This window comes from Loxodonta africana, chromosome 20 (genome assembly GCF_030014295.1).
Source record: "Loxodonta africana isolate mLoxAfr1 chromosome 20, mLoxAfr1.hap2, whole genome shotgun sequence".
Lineage (NCBI taxonomy): Eukaryota > Metazoa > Chordata > Mammalia > Proboscidea > Elephantidae > Loxodonta > Loxodonta africana.
The window spans coordinates 53,947,066-53,967,817 of NC_087361.1; the positions used below are offsets into that span (position 1 = coordinate 53,947,066).

The 20,752-nt window shown below is 43.0% G+C and overlaps 1 protein-coding gene across 20 annotated transcripts in view; it reads right to left on the minus strand.

Annotated features, from left to right (window-relative positions):
• TIAM1 (TIAM Rac1 associated GEF 1) overlaps positions 1–20,752 on the minus strand; it is a 424,375-nt gene that overhangs the window by 87,322 nt on the left and 316,301 nt on the right. For all 20 annotated transcript variants that reach the window (XR_010318722.1, XM_064273167.1, XM_064273165.1 and 17 more), the window contains 4 exons: positions 15,421–15,567; positions 12,944–13,018; positions 8,968–9,138; positions 3,365–3,469 (listed from right to left, as the gene is read on the minus strand). Coding sequence is in view for 19 of the 20 variants with exons in the window: in XM_064273167.1 (XP_064129237.1) it covers positions 3,365–3,469; positions 8,968–9,138; positions 12,944–13,018; positions 15,421–15,567 (498 nt within the window). In the remaining variant the exon portion in view is untranslated. The remainder of the gene's footprint in view (positions 1–3,364; positions 3,470–8,967; positions 9,139–12,943; positions 13,019–15,420; positions 15,568–20,752) is intronic.

Sequence of the window (20,752 nt, forward strand, 5' to 3'; positions counted from 1 at the left end):
ACTCCTCACTGCATTCAGCTCTCTGTTGGAACATCACATCTGAAAGAGCAGCAGCAGCACTGCTGAAGGCCCCATTGCTCTCTATTCACCTGCCCTTTTTCTTTATAGCTCTTACCATCCCTGACACGTTACACATTTACACGTTTTCACATCTGTCTCCATAAACTTTAACATAGGTTCCACAGGAACAGAGATTTTTAGAAAGGTGCCAAAAACCCAAAAACAAACCTGCTGCCGTCGAGTCAATTCCAACTCATAGGGACCTTATAGGACAGAGCAGAATTGCCCCACAGAGTTTCCAAGAAGCGCCTGGTGGAATCGAACTGCTGACCTCTTGGTTAGCAGCCGTAGCACTTAACCACTACGCCACCAGGGTTTCCAGAATGGTGCCAGGCACTTAATAAATGCTAAATAAATATCTGCTGAATGAATAAACAAATTCATTGCTGTTTCTGCAAACTCTTTATTTCCACCTGTCACTTTAAGAAAAACACATTAAGTATGGGCTTTTGAAAAGGCAGTGTCTCCATGGATTACAACCATATTCATTATCATTCCATGGACTGGGCCCAATAACCAACTCATCAGGAAAACATAGCCAAGGAGGGATCGCTTACATTAAAACTGGCAAAGCAGAGAAGTAGATGACTAACTATCCCTAGGTATTCATAAGTAAGAGAACTTCCTATGCCCACAAGTAAACAAATTACCCCCCAAAAATCTTTAAAATCTAATACATACTTTTGCTAATAACTACTGACCTTATTACTAAAGAACGTTTGACAAAACAATGGCAGAGGATAGAATATTTTGGGACAGTCGAATATGAATGAGTCATTTATGGGGAAACTGCCTGGAACATCTGTGAGCTTCCCTAGTCCATTAAAAACAAGATGGAGGTGAGCAAGGAAAACAAAATAACCATGTATGGTCTGATGCTTGTTCACTAAGAGACAACGAAGGGACTATACGCAAACTCTCAAGAGCATCCAGAAACGTGGTGCATTCAGAAGACTCCCTGGTTTGGAACGACACCGCTGTTGTTAGCTGCTGTCGAGTCGGCTCCAACCCGTGGTGACCCATGTATAATAGAACGAAATGTTGCCCGGTCCTGAGCCAGTCAAACCACTGACGTGTGTGAGTCCATCTTTTTGCTTTAGATTCTTTTAAAAAATTATAGTTATAACATGGAGCAATTGCAGCTACAACAAACTATGCTTGGCATAACTTAGTCTCCTCGGCTGGGTAAGACCCTACGATGGCCAAATCTTAACAATAATAAGTCAATACAATTTCAAAAGATACGTATCAATCAAGCACCTAAACCCAAAAACACCAAACCATTGCCGTTGGCTCAATTCCAATTCATAGCAACCCTATAACATACAGCAGAACTGCTCCGCAGGGTTTCTAAAGCTATAATCTTTAAGGAAGCAGACTGCTACACCTTGCTCCCGTGGAACAGCTGGTAGGTTCAAACCACCAACCTTTTGGTTAGCAGATGAGTGCTTTAACCACTGTGCCACCAGGGCTCCTTTATAGCTTACTCACTATGTGTAATATATGGGGTACATGGTAACGGGTTAGGCGTGATCCCTAACATTGAGGATTTGAAGGATTCATTAACACAAGATGCGGAATACATGATTAATAATGAGTCAAGTGTTTCCAGTGAAGTATTTTCCTGTTAAATGTAAGAAAAGGGTTTGTTTGTCTCCCTCCACCCTCCCCAAACACACACTCATAGAGACTGGGCTTTTCCCTATATGCCAAAGGAAGAATAAATCAGCCACTCTCTGTGTCGAATATACCCTCTCTATTAACACCAAAAAAAAATTTTTTTTTTTTTATTAACACCTGCTGATTTAAGAGATAGTTGAAAATGGACCTGTCATTTTGATCTTCCTTCTACAGCAAAGCATGATAAGGGTTACAAAGCACATCCTTTCTTATATTTAATTAAAAACACTTAAAGGAGCTCGAGGTGGCTTTTTAAGATGACAAAAATGTGTAAATTATGATCGTAGTGGTATAAACAAGGCCGTATATATATACTTGTCAAAACTCATCAAATTGTATGCTTGAAACTGGTGAATTTTATTGCATGTAATATCTACCTCAATAAAGTTGACTAAAAATGAAACTTCCCACTAAATTTTAAATCATGCTTCGCCTTTCCAAAACAGAGACTAAATGTTCAGTTCTGCTTCCTGTGGTAAAACCCCTTCTGAAGTCAGACTGTTACCATTCACATATTCACGGCCAGCAGCCTGGTGGCCCCAGAGGGATGACTAAGTGCAGAATGAGCTTCAAGACAGAGGCGCCTCGCACCTAAAATGTTCCCGAAACTGAAAAATGCACCACTCAGCTGACCAGAAAGGGACTTTTCACTGTTTTATTACAGTGTTGTTGTTTGTGGTCGTCAAGTCAGCTCCAACTCAATGGCAACCTTAGGTATTAACAGACCAAAACACTGCCTGGTCCTGTGCCATCTTCATGATCATATTTTATTAAAACAACCAATTACTGAGCATCTACTATGTCAACCATTACCCCTGGTCTTTGTCAAAATCCTGTAATTCACCAGTATCACCTATTTTTCCCCAATACCACATAATTAGTGAGCAGTAGAACATATATAAAGGAAACCTGGTGGCGCAGAGATTAAAGCATTCGACTGCTAACCAAAAGGTCCGCAGTTCTAAACCACCAGCAGCTCTGCAGGAGAAAGATGTGGCCGTCTGCTTCAGTAAAGATTTACAGCCTTGGAAACCCTATGGGGCCGCTCTGAGTCAGAATCGACTCAACAACAGTGGGTCTGGTTTTGGTTTAGAGTATATATACAAACCCTAATCTGCTTCAGAACCCATATCCTATAATGAAAAACAAACACAAATGTCCTCAAGAACCTATCTACATACAATCCCAACAGGCTGGGATGGATAACGAGCTGGCAGTCTTGTCACCCAACAGTTTCCATGTGCAGGTAGAAATCGCACACGATTGGGGCTGCTGCCAGCTCATAGAGCAGCCAGCTCATCTTTAAGTCCCCAATTTAAAATAAAAGACTGTCGAAGCTGCAAGAGAAACTAAGAATAATGCCTAAAATTCCATCTGAGAGTTAGCTCTGGACTTCATTTTCCATGATAGCACAGCACTGCTCCGTGGATAAACAGGGATAACATTTCCACCCTGCAGAAATACTGTGAGACGGAGGGGTCTCTCTGCCAACTTCAGAGCTCTGCATAAGGCTCATCTATTTTACAGCTTGTTCCACTTCACCAATCACAATTAGCATGAGTACACACATAATTTGAAAATAATCTCCCACAGAACGTCCTTGGACAAGAGTCATAAACATTACCAGCTCATAAATGTCCTCCTCGGGCTTTGGAACGTACTGATGCATTTTGTTTTCTATTAGAAATTTCAGGCGCAGGTAATGAGCAGAATGATCCAGTTGATGTGTCTAGGACAGAAAAGGAAAGAAAAGAAAATGTTCAATAGGAAACAGGATGCTATAATTCGCTCTCCACCAGCATGTCACCACACGCTACCTACCAAATGTACTGGGGATTTGTTCCTGGAGGGTGATGTTAGTTACAGCAAAGGGGAATGTAAGGTTCTATACCTCTCAGATTTTATGACTCAGTGGAAACAAGCAGGTCACATCTTCACTTCTGTTCATTGGACTTACTGGACTCACTCTGCTCTTCAGCACCGTTTTTACAACAACAGGCATTAGAGCAAAGAGGCCCTTGAACACAATTCCAAACATACATAGGCGACTAGAGAAGACACAGGACGAGAGAGCATTTGCAATGGTAGAAAAAAGGCTATACCCAGGCAGAGTTTATTTTTTAACCATAGAGGACAACGGGATAGTTGTTAGCAGTTCATCTGCAAGGGAGTCGGCGTGAAGTCAATGCATTTGGATTTCCGTGTTATTTATATGCTCCCCGAGTTGATTCCTCCGGGGGCAGAACAGACAGGCAGGAGTCCAGCTCTGGAAACACTGAATGGCTCGCCCAAAGAAAACAATTCTAAAATACCCTGTGATTGAAATTTCCAGGGCTTCTCCTTTGGTCTAGGATGGGTCAGTAGTTTTTGTTTTGTTTTTTTTTTCTCTCTCTCTAGGAAGTCATCTTTGAGTTAACTTTGAAGACAAACAATACGGACAACATGACTTTATAAATAATCCTCCATATACAGGCAAGAAGACGCAGAAGAAAAAGTAGTAAAGCGCTCTTCAGAAGTTGCATGGCAAAACTGAAACGTACAGCTAGACTGAAATGCTTAAATCTGCTGATTATTTTTTAAAGCATCTCATCTTTTAGCGACACAAACTGAAGTGCTGGTAGATAAAATGAGGAGGTCTGGAATTTGCTTCCAAGATAGTCCAGAGTAGGGGGTGGGAGTGTGAGAAAAGACAAAACGTGAGGTGACAGTTCTAGAATCTGAATGACGGGTACCCAGGACTTCATTATGAGTTTGAAATTTTTCATAAATATAAAATCTTTTCACACCAAAAGCTCTACTGATGAGAATCATTCAACATAAAATTAATTTTTAGCTGGTTCAGTGCCCTTTCCACTTACCCTATCCTCCGCCAAAATAAAACATGTACACACATACACACATATACCAAGGAGCCCTGGTGGCACAGTGGTTAAGGGCTTGGCTGCTAATCAAAAGGTTAGCAGTTACAATTTATTTATTCAGTCACATCTAGCAAACCTGTAAGTGTGCCAGCACTATATGAAGCACTGAGAGCCCAGAAATTGGTAAGACATAAATGCAGCCCTGAGAAGTGTGTGGGTATATGGGGTGGGGCGGGCGGAAAACGGGAGCAGACTAGCGGTGGTGGGTTTGCTCTTTAAATATATACACACATGCAGGAAAAGCCTCCTGCAGTATTACAAAAGCGTTTTTCCAGAACGTGGAGGTGAGTTTGCTCTGAATATCCAGCCACATGATAAAAAAGCTTCCCATCAGCGCTCCACAAGAACCCGCAACCTGTGCCCTACTCGGAGTAACGTGAGAACTGAAAGCCCACTCGCTCGCTGTGCTGAACACAGGCGCCATTCAGCTAACACATTCCTGTGTACCCCACTTTCGTCCCTCCAGTGTCTGTGTCTGGGACCAGATACTCGTTGTCTGACAGATCCAGGATTGCCGATGTCAAAGATAATAAGCAAGCTTGGGAAAACATAAAACACACGGACGTTTTTAAGTGTGCTACCTACTGCTTATCGGAGAGCCACTGAAACAAACAAAAAGTAACACTTAGGGTGACACGATAAACAAGAAAGTTTTCCCTCACAGAGATAGAAGCTGCAAATGCATCCCACCTAGCCAGGTCCTCACTGAAATCTTTAATTAGAAGCACAAAATTGTGGTTCACCATCTGTTTCCAACTGAGGCGGAATGGAAAGAGAAATGAAATCACATGAGGTCTTAGTAACAGAAACAAATCCACTTGGAAACTGTATGGTCATCCTTAATAAACGCTTTGCAGCCACTCCTAACGAGTCTGCCACTTGAACAGACCATCTTTCGAAATCAGACCCAACTAGCAACCTCACCTAAGACGCTTCTGGTTCCTAAAACCTCCGTGTAAAAGAGAGAAGGTCCACTGTCAGGGACCAAGGAGTTTAAAGTGGTCCTGATGGTGCAGGATAGTGGAGACTGCCATCATCCCTTAGGAGCTGAAAACATTTATACATACATACAGAGGACGATAACCAACAACAGACACAACAGCTGAGGCACCTCACTGAAAGTGCTTAGCACAGTGAGGAAAACACACAGATGATGAATATATCAACAGTGCTCAGGGTGATTCTTGCCATCCCCCCACCACCATCTTCTTCACTTCTTTAAGTTATAATAATGGCTTGATAACTTTAAAAAATAAAAATAAGCACATGCAACAAACATAAAAGTTATGAATATACTAGCACCCTAAAAAAAAAAAATTTTTTTTTCGGAGCCCTTAAATCGATCAGTAAAACTAAAAACGGGACGTGGGGTCAGCAACACAAAGTGTGTCTTATCATGTTGGTCAGTGATTTTAAATTACAAAGCGTGATTAGCCATGGTTGGTCTAACATAAAAGGAAAAGTCTTAATTAACTAAACCAGATGATGAGAAGCCTCAGAGGAATTTTATGCTCCTCTGATAGCTGCAAATCAATATCAAAGCAAGTCAGATCGCTAGCCATGTTCAAAATACATTTTTGTACAAGAAGAATTCCAAACATTAACAAGTATTTTAACGTAGTAATTCTCAGTACTTGGCCTGCTTTTGACTTGTAAAGCATTCAAAAGAAGATTTCCTAACTCATGGGAAATTCGGTTAGAAAAAAACATTTAAATGGTAGAAATTTGTTTTCCAATGTGCATTTAATTAAGTCGCTTAGAGAGCATTTGATTCATTCTGAGGTAATGCAGCCACAAAGTATATCACAAGATTAATATTATTGTACAATTTCTAGTTTAGCTAGACTAATTAGTTTTAATTCACATGATATGATGACTATTTCAAAGAACAAAGCAGCAAAATACAATGTAGATCTTTCCAGCAAATAGCCTGAACCAATTAAAATAGAAGTCATGGCCATCCGTCTTTCAATCCATCCTGTTTTCTCTTCCATTTCTGCTTGTATTCCCTCATTCCAGTCGGGCTTCTCTGGGAAACATACAAGCATGCTGTGACCGCATACAGAAATCCATGCACATACACGCACGCACACACCAAGTGTTAATATGGAATTCCCAAAGATGTGTCCCGCTCCTTCAAAGTGACCTTTTATTTTTCAAATACCAATGACAGAATATCCAAACCAACAGGCCAATGTAGGGAAAGTGTTACATAAAACGGACACCACTACCACACAGCATGAATGTCAGTGAGCATGACTGCATGAACACTTTGCAGATATTCTGATGACTGCAATTATCAGAATAGATTCAGAACCCGCGGGCCGACAGGTCTACCTGCTGTATTTAGCAACAGTGATCTTAGCAACATCTACAACGTGAGCTGTACATGAAATGCAGATCTGGAAAGCATGTACGATACCAGAACTTGATTGGTGCTCAGATGGCAGATGGCAAACGGATGTGAAATGATGTGGATCAGATAGAATAGGAAAGAGAATGAGCTGAATGCAAGAGACAGAAGAAAGAGATTGATTATTAAATATTAGAGAAAGCAACCATCACAATGCTGAGAATGACAATAATGAAGTAACATTCTTACAATCACCTGTTTCCAACTGCTCCTCCAGAAAGCACAAACACTTGCTACCTATCAGCTCGTCAGTAACATGCGGTGCCATTTCCCCATCATCTCTTTCCCCTTCAGAATAAAACTGGCTCTACTAATTACAATAAAGTGTTTTCCAACAAAGGAGCAAGCTTTAGAAGTGCACCTGGCTCTGAGCACACTATGTAATTTATCCTCCCACTGCCTGACTCGATTCTGACTCACAGCGACCCTATAGGACAGGGTAGAACTGCCCCACAGGGTTTCCAAGGCTGTAAATCTTTACGGAAGCAGACTGCCACATCTTTCTCCCAAGGAGCAGCTGGTGGGTATGAACCGCCGTCCTTTTGGTTGGCAGCCGAGCAATTTAGCTGCTATGCCACCAGGGCTCCTTGTAATTTATCCTACATGGGTGTTTTTGCAGAAACAATCGACTTCTTAAAGCGCACACAATGTTTTCCATTTTCGAATTCATAAGACGTGACTTTGTTTGGCCCCATGTTGTCTTTGTTTTATCTCAATGTTTTGGGGAAAAGAACTGAAGACCCAGGGAGCAGTGGGCTTTTTGTTGCCAGAGAAAAGATCTGGACCTTAATGACACCATCAAAAACATGTCAAATGACAGAAATAAATGCTTTATAGGGAACAGGTTCACTTCACTATCTAAAGATGGCTTCTAAGTTGCAGTGATAATATTATTCCTCAGTCTCTTGGTTTCCATCCAGGCAAACGATTGAAAAGTACCTAAAATTGGTCCAATTACTCATTCCCCACCCACAGATCAATTTTCCAGCAATCAATAAGAAAAAAGTTATCGGGAAAAAGCAGCCTAACATTCGATTCCAGGCTGAGTTCAAAGGGGGCGCGCACAGGATGCCTTAAAGCATTGCCGGCCGGCCGATGGAAAAGCCTTCTGGGGCTTTGCTCATACAAAAGGCCAGAGAGGCGGACCTTCAGCTGCAGTTCGCAGAAAAACTCCCAGGGCGCTGCAGAATGCTAACGGGCCCCTAAAGAATTGTGCCTGTTTATTAATAAAGGAAGGCAGAAATCCTCCAGAGACAAATTTTGTTAAGTAATTAAAGTGAAAAATTGTGAACAAAAAATACCATCATCTTTCAAAAGCTAGAACTCACATACATAAAGGATTCAAAGCCTGTGAGATTATCTGATTTATTTTTAACACCTACGTGGGGGTTCATCCCAGCTTTGCCCTTCAACAAGTGGTCCTCACACCTCTCCTCCACAAAGAAAAAAATAGGACCATCTAAAAGCTTGACTTTAGCTGGACTCTCATTTCCACACTCGTGTGAACAGCCCTATTTTTTTTTTTTTTTTTTGGAAAGGCCCTAGTGATTTGCTTCAAAAAAAAAAAACAAAAATTGCTGATTATGTAGAGTTATAAAAAAACTGAGGTATTTGCTAAATTAGTAGAAGATACTCAGGTTTATTATAGATCTATCAAATACATATTCTGAAAGAAGCAATGTGAAACCACTCCGCTCCTTACCAAGGTAAAGAATTCATCTACATTTATTACGCATGTTATCACTTCAAAGGCCTCCTATGACATGCTGTGGAGTGGAGAGAGTGCGTCAAAGGGCACCTGTCCCCCACGACTCTGACCTCCCGCGTCCACCTTAGAAGATTCGTCCGTCCCATTTGGCAATTTCCAGGAAAACACCCAAAGTAACCCCATACCCTGCAGATGAGCTCCAGTGTGTCGCGTGCAGTGTCCCCCGGCCGGACGACTGTCAGAGCAGGCTGATTATTCGGCAGACAGAACCAGGAGGGTGTGAAGTACTCGTGGACCCAAATGTCACAGTCAGGGTTGTGCTGGTGGACGCTAGGTACGACCACTTCTTTCTCCCTCTACAATGACAAATAAAGGCAGTCTATAATGATCTTCTATTCCCAGGTTGCACATTAAACCAGTAAACCAGTCCATCGAGTTGATCCCAACTCATGGTTGCCCATGCATGTTCCAGCAGAACTACTGTGCCCCTAGGGTTTTCAATGGCTGATGTTTCAGAAGCAGATCACCAGGCCTTTCTTCCACAGCACCTCTGGGTGGACTCAAACCTTCAGCCTTCTAGTTAGCAACTGAGCAGGTAAATCGTTTGGCCCACCCAGGGACTGCAGTTGCAGACAGGGATTATAGATTACTATGAAAAGGGCCCCAAGGCAGAAGTGATGGCAGAGTGAGCATAGGGAAAAACCCTTGGAGGAGGAGAGAAATTATTGAGAAAGGAGTCCTATGGAGGGCGGGGGGGAATTTCTAACCTCAGCTAGAAATCAGACAGACCACACATCTGACCCATGACAGCCACAGGTGGGGCATGGTGTGAATTACCGGGAACAGAAATTTGGGGGGACAAAGCAGGAAATGGGCTATCCACCCAGCTCAGCTTCATTGCTTTTATTTATTACGTAGACCAATTTCAAACCTACAGCAGAAAATCCCTACCAAAGTATCTACCATGAGGGCTCCGTATTTCAAAGGCAACAATGAGGCCTAGAGGAATTTTTAACATAATAATAATGGTATGGTAATATCTATTCACAAGGAGAAGGGCCTTGGTGGCACAGTGGTTAAAGCACTCAACTGCCAAACAAAAGGTCAGCAGTTTCAACACACCAGCCACTCCATGGGAGAAAGATATGGCAGTCTGCTTCCGTAAAGGTTTACAGCCTCGGAAACTATATGGAACAGTTCTGCTCTGTCCTGCAGTCGGTACGAGTCGGAACAGACTCGACAGCAGTGGGCCTGGTTTGGATTATTTACAAAGTAGTGTCATTTTTGTGTACTCATTGGACCTGCAGCACGAGTCCAGCAAAGAGACAGCTCTATTTCCCAAATGAGGTTCAGGAAGCTTTCAAGACTTGCCTCACAGCACAATGGGGCAAAAACAAGTCTCCTTTAGGGTACTGCCATCTGTCTTTCTTCTGTCTCTCTCTGCCTCTTCTGACCTTAGACATTTACTAGAAATACCACATAACACTGCCCTTAATTGACACACGCACTGTTGGTGACCAAGGAGTAGCCATTAAGTCTGTGAGTGTGAGAGAAGATGTGGCTTGTGTTCTAATCAGCAGCTGGGTAAACCCAGGCAAGCTCAACGGATAAAACAGAAAACACTCCAGATGTTGATGAAATCTGAGGAGCCCAGAGAAACAAGCGTGGAAAGAACCACGTTAGGTTTCGGCAATTTAAATGTAATGTTGATGCTCAAGATTCGGCTAGTAATCAGCCTTGATGACTGGCTTATAACCAAGTCACTGGTTGGTAAATACCTTTCTACAGATTACCAAGGATTAGGCTGGTATCAGCAAATTACGAGAAAAAAAAAATTTCCAAACAAAGGCTGATTGGTGGTAACGTAATAACTTCCATACATAAAAAAAGCAAATCCCAAAACAGGGGATAGGTATGTGGGAGGGCCACTAACCACTCCCAGTTGCGGAAGTCAATTTCAGCCCTGCCTTTGAATGGAGTTGCTTTCACAGGTAAGTTGGACCCCAGGGAAGGAAGTGTCAAAAACCAATCACCTTGTCTAAATCCCATTAGCTATAACTGGAATCTTCCACTCCACTCCCAGGTACCATACTAAATAGGTGCTCTCAGCACTGGATCAGCCCAAGCTCTGCATCTAACCTGCTCTGTGAGAAAAACGGAAAAACAAAAACGCTACACAAATCAATAGGAAAAACTCTGGCAATTTCCAGGTTCTGCGCTCCTGGGGAGGGCGGCCCAACACCGCGACTGTTGTGAGCTACCGTCAAGTCAAGGCCCAACTCATGGCAGGTGACTCCCCACAAAACGGAATGAAATGCTCCCTGGTCCTGCGCCATCCCCATGCTCAGCTGCAGATCAGCTGGTTGCAATCCATAGGTTTTCACTGGCTGATTTCAGACGTAGATCACCAGGCCTTTCTCCCTAGTCCATCTTAGTCCGGAAGCCCCACTGAAACCTGTTCAACATCATAGCAACATGCAAGCCTGCGCTGACAGAAGGGTGATGGCTGCACCTGAGGTGCACTGACCATGAACTAAAGCCTGGTTTCCTGCATGGAACATGAGAATTCTACCACCGAACCACCAAGACCACAAGCCCAACACTGACAGTGTACTAACAGGGTCATTATAAGTTGGAAACGACTCGACTGCAATGGGTTAATAAAGCTATAGCGGTGTCTGGGTGGCAAAAATGGTTAATTGTTCAGCTGCTAACCGAAAGGTAGGTGGTTCAAAGCCACCCAGAGGCACCTCAGAAGAAGGGCGTGGTGATCTACTCCTGAAAGGTCACAGCCACGGAAAATTCTACGGCATGCAATTTTACCCTGATGCCGACAGTGTCACCACGAGTCAGAATCAACTTGATGGAAAATGATTTTTTTTGTTTGTTTGGTTTGTTTTCTAATAATGGTAGGCATGATACATTAGCCAACCTCAGAAATGACTATGTTAACATGGATAAATTCTACTCTGTCCTGTAGGGTCGCTATGGGTCGGAACTGACTCAAGGCAATGGGTTACGGGTGTGGAGCCCTGCTGGCACAGTGGTTAAGAGCTCAGCAGCTAACCAAAAGGTTGGCAGTTCGAATCCACCAGCCACTCCTTGGAAACCTTATGGGGCAGCTCTACTCTGTCCCACAGGGTCACTAGGAGGAGGAAGCGACTTGATGGCAACAGGGGCAGGAACAGTAATTCAATTTCATCAGCGATAAAGATATCAAAGAGAATGCCATGGATGGGCATTTCCAAGGACAGATGCCTCTGTGCCCACAATGATATTAATCTGTGACTCGTTTGAGTACAAAAGGGAGAAAAAGCCTTCCTATGGCACTCTTTTCTTCTGCTCCAACAGCCTGACCTCCTCACCACACTCTGGCTTCAGAGGCACACCTCTGTCTCAAGGATGGCTCCGCCACTGCGGTACAACCACAACTGCTTGGTTGCATGGCACCCAAGAGCTGAATTCTGGAATACTGATCCTGACTCCAAAGAATAGAGGATTATACTAAGGTAATCCCCTTATACAAAGAGCCACTGGTATTGCTAGTAGGATCTTTGAAACTAGGTATGCCCATTTATTCAGAGGCTGAAAAAAGTGGTCACACACAAAAAAAAATCAATGTTCTTTATGGGCTTTCAATCAGAGCAGTTTGACAGTCACTGTCAAATCCAACTGCAAGATTTAACCAAACCAATGAATCTTTAATTGAACACTTGACTTGGGAGGCAAATGCATTTAAGACCACACCATCAGAACAGTGCTTGCAAATTAGTGGGAGAAAAATAGCACATGTGGGCAGAGAGGGAGGGCAGTAAGAGCTCACCTATTGGGGATGGAAGGTGTATGTAAAAGGAATTGGCAGTGGCATAAATATCCCACTGCTCAGGACCAGCTTTCCTCTGACATTCTATCCGGAAATGTACACATACAAACGACAGGGACTGAAAATGTCACGGCAGCAGAATGTGCTTATTAGCACCAAATGCTAAACATAAAATGATTTTCCATCTCTCGTTGACCTGTTACATAACTTAAAAGGACTGGTAATTTTGGTTTTTTCATATTGAGTCTACTTAATTTTAGCATCCCAAGAAACCACTTCATTTGTCTATGCTGGTGCACAGTGGTGCTTTCAGAAAATAAGCACATGTTTATTTTTACCTTGCCATCTGGAACGGTGTCATCAAAAATTCCCTCTAAAGATTTCTTCACGGAGTCAGCTCCTTCCCCGAACACCTGCAAATATAGAAGTTTCATCTCAAAAAAAAAAAAAAGGAAATTGGAGCAAGAGGGCAAACGCAGCACGGAGATAGGAAGGGGAACGTGCAGTGATATTAGAAAACGTGATTACGTTTTCAGGCCCTCCCACGTCAAATCCTAAAGCAGGCAGGAAAATGTGATTTATGGTGATGGACCACAAAGGCGTTCTCCTACCTAGACCACATCCTACATCCTTTGATAGCACCCCCCTCCCCCCAAAAAAAGTTTGCTTTCAGAGCTGGACAACTCATCTGCATCTAAAGAGAACTAGCAAAAGCAATGAATTAGATTCGTTCACCACAAAAAACTTCTGCTATAGCCTCGGATATTTGTTGTTTAATATTTTTTTGAGTTGGATCTAAGAATGTAAGTTTACATATATATATGTATATAAAAAAGTGTGTGTATATATATATACACACACACATATATATAAAGTAGTAAAGTTTCCTTTTCACTTAAAAAAATAGGAATTCATCAATTCTTTGAGGTTCATGAGTCTGGCTGACTTGAAGATATGACTAAAATCATAAAGGTATCGATGTCACTAGCTGGTCAAGGGCAAAGCAGCCTTGGATGTGTGGAACTTCAGGCATTGGGCCTAAAATAATCAGGCACTCTCAAGATCTACATGCCATTTTCGTGCATTTCCAAGCACTAAATTAACAAGCAAATTTCTACTGGTGTGTTTATGGCTAATCAAGGAAAAGTGCTTTTAAACTCTTACTTTGAGAATTACAATTGCTTATAAGACACTATATCAACTTTTGAGTTCAAAACAAAACAAAGATGTTGGTTAAAAAATTCTCTTGGATGCATATATTTTGATAACTTCAGCCATATATTTTGATAACTTCCAACTACGAATTCTGACGTATGTTTATAGCGGTGATCGGAGTCATCTGTAACGACACTGCATAGCTACAGCACACCACCACCTCCTCCCAAAGGAAGGAGAAACCCTGATTGTTAATGGTCTCCTTCTGCAGGTCTAGTCAAGAGCTATTGAATTTCTTATGCCATTGTGCTAATGAAATGTTGACTTTCTTCCAGCTTCTTCTTCAGATTCACACAGGAGCAAAACCCATGGCAGCAAACTGGATATTCTACTCTCCCCAGAGATCACAGAACAAACTGCACAATCGCTCAGCCTTGGGCTCTCTCATCATTTCATCTTCTGGTCACCTAGAGGTTCCATAAAAGCTAGAGACATTCCCCGTTTAAATGGTGTGCATGTTGGTCCACTAAAGGGACTCAGAAGATCAACTTCACTTCCTTTTAAAACTTCCATTTCCTAAGCAAACTAGTTGCAGGAAGTATCAGAGCAAATAAGGAGGGATCCATTTACCAAAGCCAGTCAACCAACTTCTCACCTTGCATTAACCAAACAAAAAAACCAAACCCACTGCCGTCAAGCTGATTCTGACTCATAGTGTTTTCTTGGCTGTAATCTTTAATGGAAGCAGATTGCCAGGCCTTTCTTCTGTAGAGCCGCTGCATGGGTTCAACCTTTAGGTTAATAGACAATCACAAACCGTTTGCATTAAATTGATAGTTCTTGCCCTATCCTAAAAATGCTCAACACCTGATTTCGTAGCCACTGGAGCCCACGAATTAGACACTCTCCTCCCAAAAAGGCAAAGACCCATGTTCCCTCATTCCTTAAAATTTAAACAAGCAGTCCTGGACCCACTCATTTCTCAAAGGCAAAGAGTGGCAGTAACAATGGAGGGTGAGTTACCATAAGTAATGCTAACAGGAAAAGAGGTGTCAGGCAAAATTAACGGGGAAGAACGGGGCCATGGCATGATGGTGGGAGGCTGGGCATTGTACTGCTCTAGTGTTGCCATTCCTGATGCACTGAGACCCCCTCTCAGCACTAGTACCTAAGGCCATAGCAGTAAGCGGGCACTCAGATTCCTGGGTCCTCATTCCTACAGGCAGAGGGACTGGCCCAAAGAGTCAGGGCAAAGAAACAATCAGGCTCCCTTGGAGGCTACCTTTGATTAAGCACCAGAGGCAGCCTACCAGACTCTGTGCTTAGGTGCCCACTTGGCTTTCTTATTTATCAAGCCCTGCTCTTCCCGAAGACTCAGGATGAAAAGTGTACTTTCAGGAGGTCTATAATTAAGAAGGGCTTGGAAAGGATGCAGGTGGAAGCCGGCAGCCTGGTGATACACTAACAGTACAGTTTAATGTTAGGGGTATATATTATCTGTCAAAGTTGTCCAGCACAACCAACTTCTTGGTGTCAACTAGTTGATTTTAGATAATACCAAGCTTCAATAAACACACACACTCACACACCCCACAGAGTGAGGTGGCAGCGGGAGCCAGCTGTGGGGGCTTGTTGCTGTTCATCCCCGCCTGGCACCTACCTGATTAATGCTTGGGCGTCCCTGCTTCTTTTTGGAGGTAGTGTCCAGACCCCAAAGAGAAGAAAACCTGCTCCTTCGCTTGCTTGCAGATCTGGACATGGCCTGAGTACGTCTCCTGACTCCAGTCTCACCTGTCCGTGCTGCCACCTGATAATGGCAAGAAGGAGCATCAAGAAGGAAAATGGGTCAAGACATCCACCTGTTCCTCAAACCCACTAAACCCCACCCTCCTAAGCATCCTTCTCTGTCACCCCAGCCAACACCAACCTCACAACCCAAAGCTTTCATTCCGGGACTCATCTACATTGGAAATTTGAGGGCCCTTTGTGGATTCAAAATGGGAATGAAAGGTTGGCCAACTCAATCATTTTAAAGCACTTCAAAAAATGTACTTTGCTTTAAAAAGAAAATCTTTATCTTATGTGAAATCATTGGTAAAAATACATAAAATTGTTCATAAAATGTACATATTATTTCCAAGAACTAGGTGTTCTTCCTGTCACTGGGTGGAAATCCAGCATCAAGTTAAACTATCCTTACTTTGCCGAGATTGTCCCAAATGCTGCAGAAAAGTTTTGGCAGATGGCACCACTGTGTCAGCAAAAATAATGAAAACACCAGGTTTTGGTTCCTGTGACTCCATATTAAGTCTAAAATTACTAATTTCTTCCATGTAGTTTTCTCAGAATTATGTATAATCACTTTCCGTATTGGGCCATCTGCTAATTGTCCCCTAAAATCCATTCTCTCTTCTTCCTCAGTCAGAGAAACCCCAAACGTAGGTGAGCGCACGCACGCACACACACAAAATCTTGCTGTTGAGTCAATTCCAACTTATGACTACCCATGTGTTGCAGAGCAGAGCTGCGCTCTATAGGATTTTCAATGGCTGTGATCTTTTAGAACCAGGTCACCAGGCCTTTCTTCTAGGCAGTTTCAAACTGCCAACCTTTCAGTCAGTAGTCAGATACTTAACCGTCTGCGCCACCCACAGGGCCATCCAAATGTGGATGACCACAGGGCCACCCGAGGCTGACTCCATTTCCCTTTAGTATGGTTTTGTGACTCAGTTCTGCTCACTGGGATGTAAGTGGATGGGATTTGCAACTTCTGGGATTGTCCTTTAGAGAAGAGGGTTTCCCTTCTCTGTCACTTGTTCTGATGGCGAGAAGGGCTGCATTACAGCTGGTCTAGCATGTTCGGATAGAAGCCTTTTAAAGATGGCAGAACGACAAGACAGAAGGGGCCTAGGTCCCTGAAGATACAGAAGTCACCTCACTAGCCCTGCCTGTCCTGTGTTTAGGTAAAAGGAAAATGATATTTGTCTTTAGGGGAGGGAGAGCTGAACTCTGCTGAGATATATGCATGGTACCAACAACTGGGGGCAAGGGTGGTCCAGGAGTAGAATTCTCATCTTCCATGCTGGAGACCCAGGCTCGATGCCCCCGCAGCGCGCCTCACGCGCAGCCAGAGCTCGTCTGTCAGTGGAGGTTTGCGTGTTGCTAGGATATCAAACAGGTTTCAGGGGAGCTTCCAGGCTAAGACTAGGAAAAAAGGCCTGGCAATCTACATCCGGAAAATCAGCCAATGAAAATCCCATGGATCACAATAGTCCGATCAGCACCCAATCACAGGGCTGGCGCAGGACCCAGCAGTGTTCCATCTCATTTTGCGTGGGGTCGCCACTCATCAGGGGCTGATTTGACAGCAGCTAACAATAACAACAACAACCAACTTGGATGGGAACACTCCAAGCTTCAATCTGCCACTGCAGGAGCTGCTCAGGTGGATGCTGAACCTCCCTGAGAACTTCATGAAGTCTCTTTCCCAAGAAAACATGCAGGTTTGAACTTCAACCTACAGCTTGCAAGCAACATCCCAGGAGTTGAAGGTAACTTCTGCCAAGAGGCCTCCACAGGCCACCCATGGGCTCTCCTTTCAAACAAGGGAGTGGCAGAAGATACAGCAAGTCTAACTTGAACTGAAACTCCCCACCCACTCTGTTGCTGCAAGTAGGTGTCCTGGAATCACCTGCCATGGATTCCCACACAGGTAACTCCCTTAATGTTGCATGCCAAATGGTAGGCTGCCTAGGAGACGGAACACTGTCGGATAACAGAAGGTCTCCACAGCAGCCAGCACACTGGCTAGAAGGCATGCCTGGCTGGGGTGTTCCGTATTGGCAGCGTAAACACCACGGGGGCACCATGAGTGGGTTGGCAAGAACCCCCACCTACATTACAAGCAGGAATTAAAACAGCTTCTTTGCAAGTATTAGGGGAGGAGGGGAGACTTTGGGACGATGAACAGCCTGAGGGGCTCTGGATTTTCTCAGCTTAGCATATAAGAAAACCCAGATCAGGGCAAGTAAGAATGGGGCTCCCAAGACGCTGGTGGGAATTCTTATGAGAGAAAGCTCTTTAATCTACTATTATGCTCACGGCGTTATGGGGAATAAAACCATAAAACATAAGGTAATATTAAAGATGTGACGATAATATTCCCTATTTTCATCACTTTCTAAGTTCAAGGATAAGGAAGACTGTAAAGGAATAAATTATAACATGCTGACTTACACCCATCCTCGAATGACTATGTCAGTATCAGTTAAGATTATCATCATAAACTGAGGCTGGGAACTGAATAAAGTTGAATTTTAAAATCCTAGAGAAAAAAATCCCTGTCTAGTCTCCTATTTATATACGTATCAATAAATAAATAAATAGATCTCTAAATAGATACATCTATACACACGTTGTTGCTGGTAGTCATCAAGTCAGGCCTTGGCTCATGGCGACCCCATGCACAGCAGGATGCCATGCACAATGGGACCCCATGCACTATAGCACGAAACGCTGCCTAGTCCTGCACCATCTCCGTTATCAGTTGCAGACTTGACCATTAGGATCCACAGGGTTTTCACTGGCTGATTTTCTAAAATAGATTGCCAGACTTTTTAATTCCTAGTCCATCTTAGTCTGGAAGCTTGCTGAAACCTGTTTAGCATCATGGCAAAACACAACCAAAACCTGGTCCCCAGCGTGGAAAGTGAGGAATTCTACCATTCAACCACATCCTCCCCCAAAAAACTCAAACCTGTTGCCATCCAGTGGATTCCAACTCAGAGCAATGCTATAGGGCAGAGTGGAGCTGCCCCGTAGGGTTTCCCAGGCTGTAATCTTTACAGAAGCAGACTATCATATCTTTCTCCCATGGAGCAAGCTGGTGGGCTTGAACCACTGACCTTCCGGTTAACAGCCAAGTGCTTAACCCACTGCACCACCAGGGCTCCTTAACCACATCCAGACAGCCATATATACACCTTTGTCTATACGTATTACCCTGTCTACACATCAAAATCTGTACTTGCCATGTTTACTTAATTGCTTACTTGTTTACTATCCATCTTTGCACAGGAATATAAATGCCTGTAGGCAGGAATTCTGTGTTGCTCACTGCTGTAATACTAACCACTGAGTACACCTGGCACATGCCAAGTATATACTCACAAAGGTTCGTTGACTGAATAAATAAACACCAAAAGCAAAAGCAGAGACCCAAAATAACATGGTTTCAATCATTAAATAGCAACTCTTTAGTTAACAATTAAAAAAAAAAAAACAAAAAGACTCCAGAAGGGAAATTCAAGGGACCACAACTATTCTATTACCAGCTGACAGAGAGTTTAGTCTGTTCCACAAATGGGCACTTTATTCAAATTCTTATCCTAACTATTCTAAACTGTTTGGGGCCTGCTAAACTGTGAAAGCAACCACTACCCTGAGGCAATAATGACTCCAAATGAGCAAAAGGACTGGGAAGCAAGACTGGCAGTAAAACAAGTGGACAAGAATGCTGGAGTTTCTCAGTGATCATCTCTGCCCAGACAATGCCTCCCTTTGTGGCCGGAGCCTGATGACTCTATCATTCTGCTCATCTGTGCAAACAAGAACAATGATAACCTTCTTTCAAAAAGGACGGCGGGGACCCTTCAGTTAATTACTGCAAATCACTCAGCATCATGGGAAGCTCTACTAGTGAATGGTGCTTAAATGGGAGCTCAAATCTCCTCCCCTGGCCCTGTCACCCTCACACCTCCACCCCCTGTACCCCCACTTAGAAGAAGAAAAAAAATCCTGGACAAAGGCTAAATTGAGGAATGTTTCAACTCCAAGGGAAAAAAATCATCCTGGGGTCAAATGACAAGCAGAGGAAGGAAAAATTCAGCATTCGATCAATCAGACTGTGAAATTTCCTGCCCGGGTCCTCCACAGCAGCTGAAGCAGCGATCAGGAACAGACCCCTAACTAGTTCTGTCTGAAGTGGAACTACTCGTGGAAAAGACAAGCTTGCAAGGACACACAAATGGTCGTCTCTGGGTGCTGATGCAGCTGGCCAAGAGGGCACAGGCACACAGAGGTGAACATCTGGAACTAAATGTTCTTCTTTAAAAACACTGACCAAAAAACCTAAAAGAGTTACTAATTCTCCCACCCCTACCGTAGGCTGGTTAGGTTTCCTCCTCCTATATTTTCATTTATTTTCTTCTGATAAGACCCTTAACACAACATTTACTTCCCCTTAATAGTATATGCTTTCTCATCTTTGACAAATCAGAAAATGTTTCATAGAATATTGTTAATAACAGAGTTCACCTAACCAACTATGTTGTAATTTTAATAAAAAGGGCTAGGATTTGGGAATAGACTTTGAAGTGTTTGATATACACGAATAGCTTAGTAATTCTTTTCTTAAAATGGCAGATTTCCTGGCCTAGCAAAAAAAAAAAAAAATTTTTTTTGGAGATCAAATTGACAACGGCAACTCGAAAGGTTGGATGGGAACCTTAGGGGGCAGTGAGTTTAAGACAGTGGTGGTGGAGTGATGCAGAAAAGGATAGTGAGAATGCTAGCACAATTGAAAGGATGTAACCAATATCACTGAATTGTACATGTAGAAATTGTTGAAATGGTGTATCTTTGCCTGTGTATATTTCATCAAAATAAAAAAATTAAAACCTAGTCAGGTTTTAATAGCCGCCCCATCCAAAGAGAAGTACATGCAAATCACAGGACACTGAAAGAGCAAATTAGAAGGAAAGGTGATCCACTGGCTTTTACTTCCCTTTCTCTGAGAGGTTAGCTCTACTGGGTTTTGAAAAAAATAATTACAGCATAGAAGTTTTAGGTATAAAGCAAAGTTATTTTCCCCAAAATCTATCAAGCTGCAGTAAAAGGACGGAGCTGCTGGTATGCTCAGGATTTAGTGCTAATACTGAGGCCGTATCACGGGCGTCATGAACTCCCTCAAAAAAATGTTCGCTGAATTTATG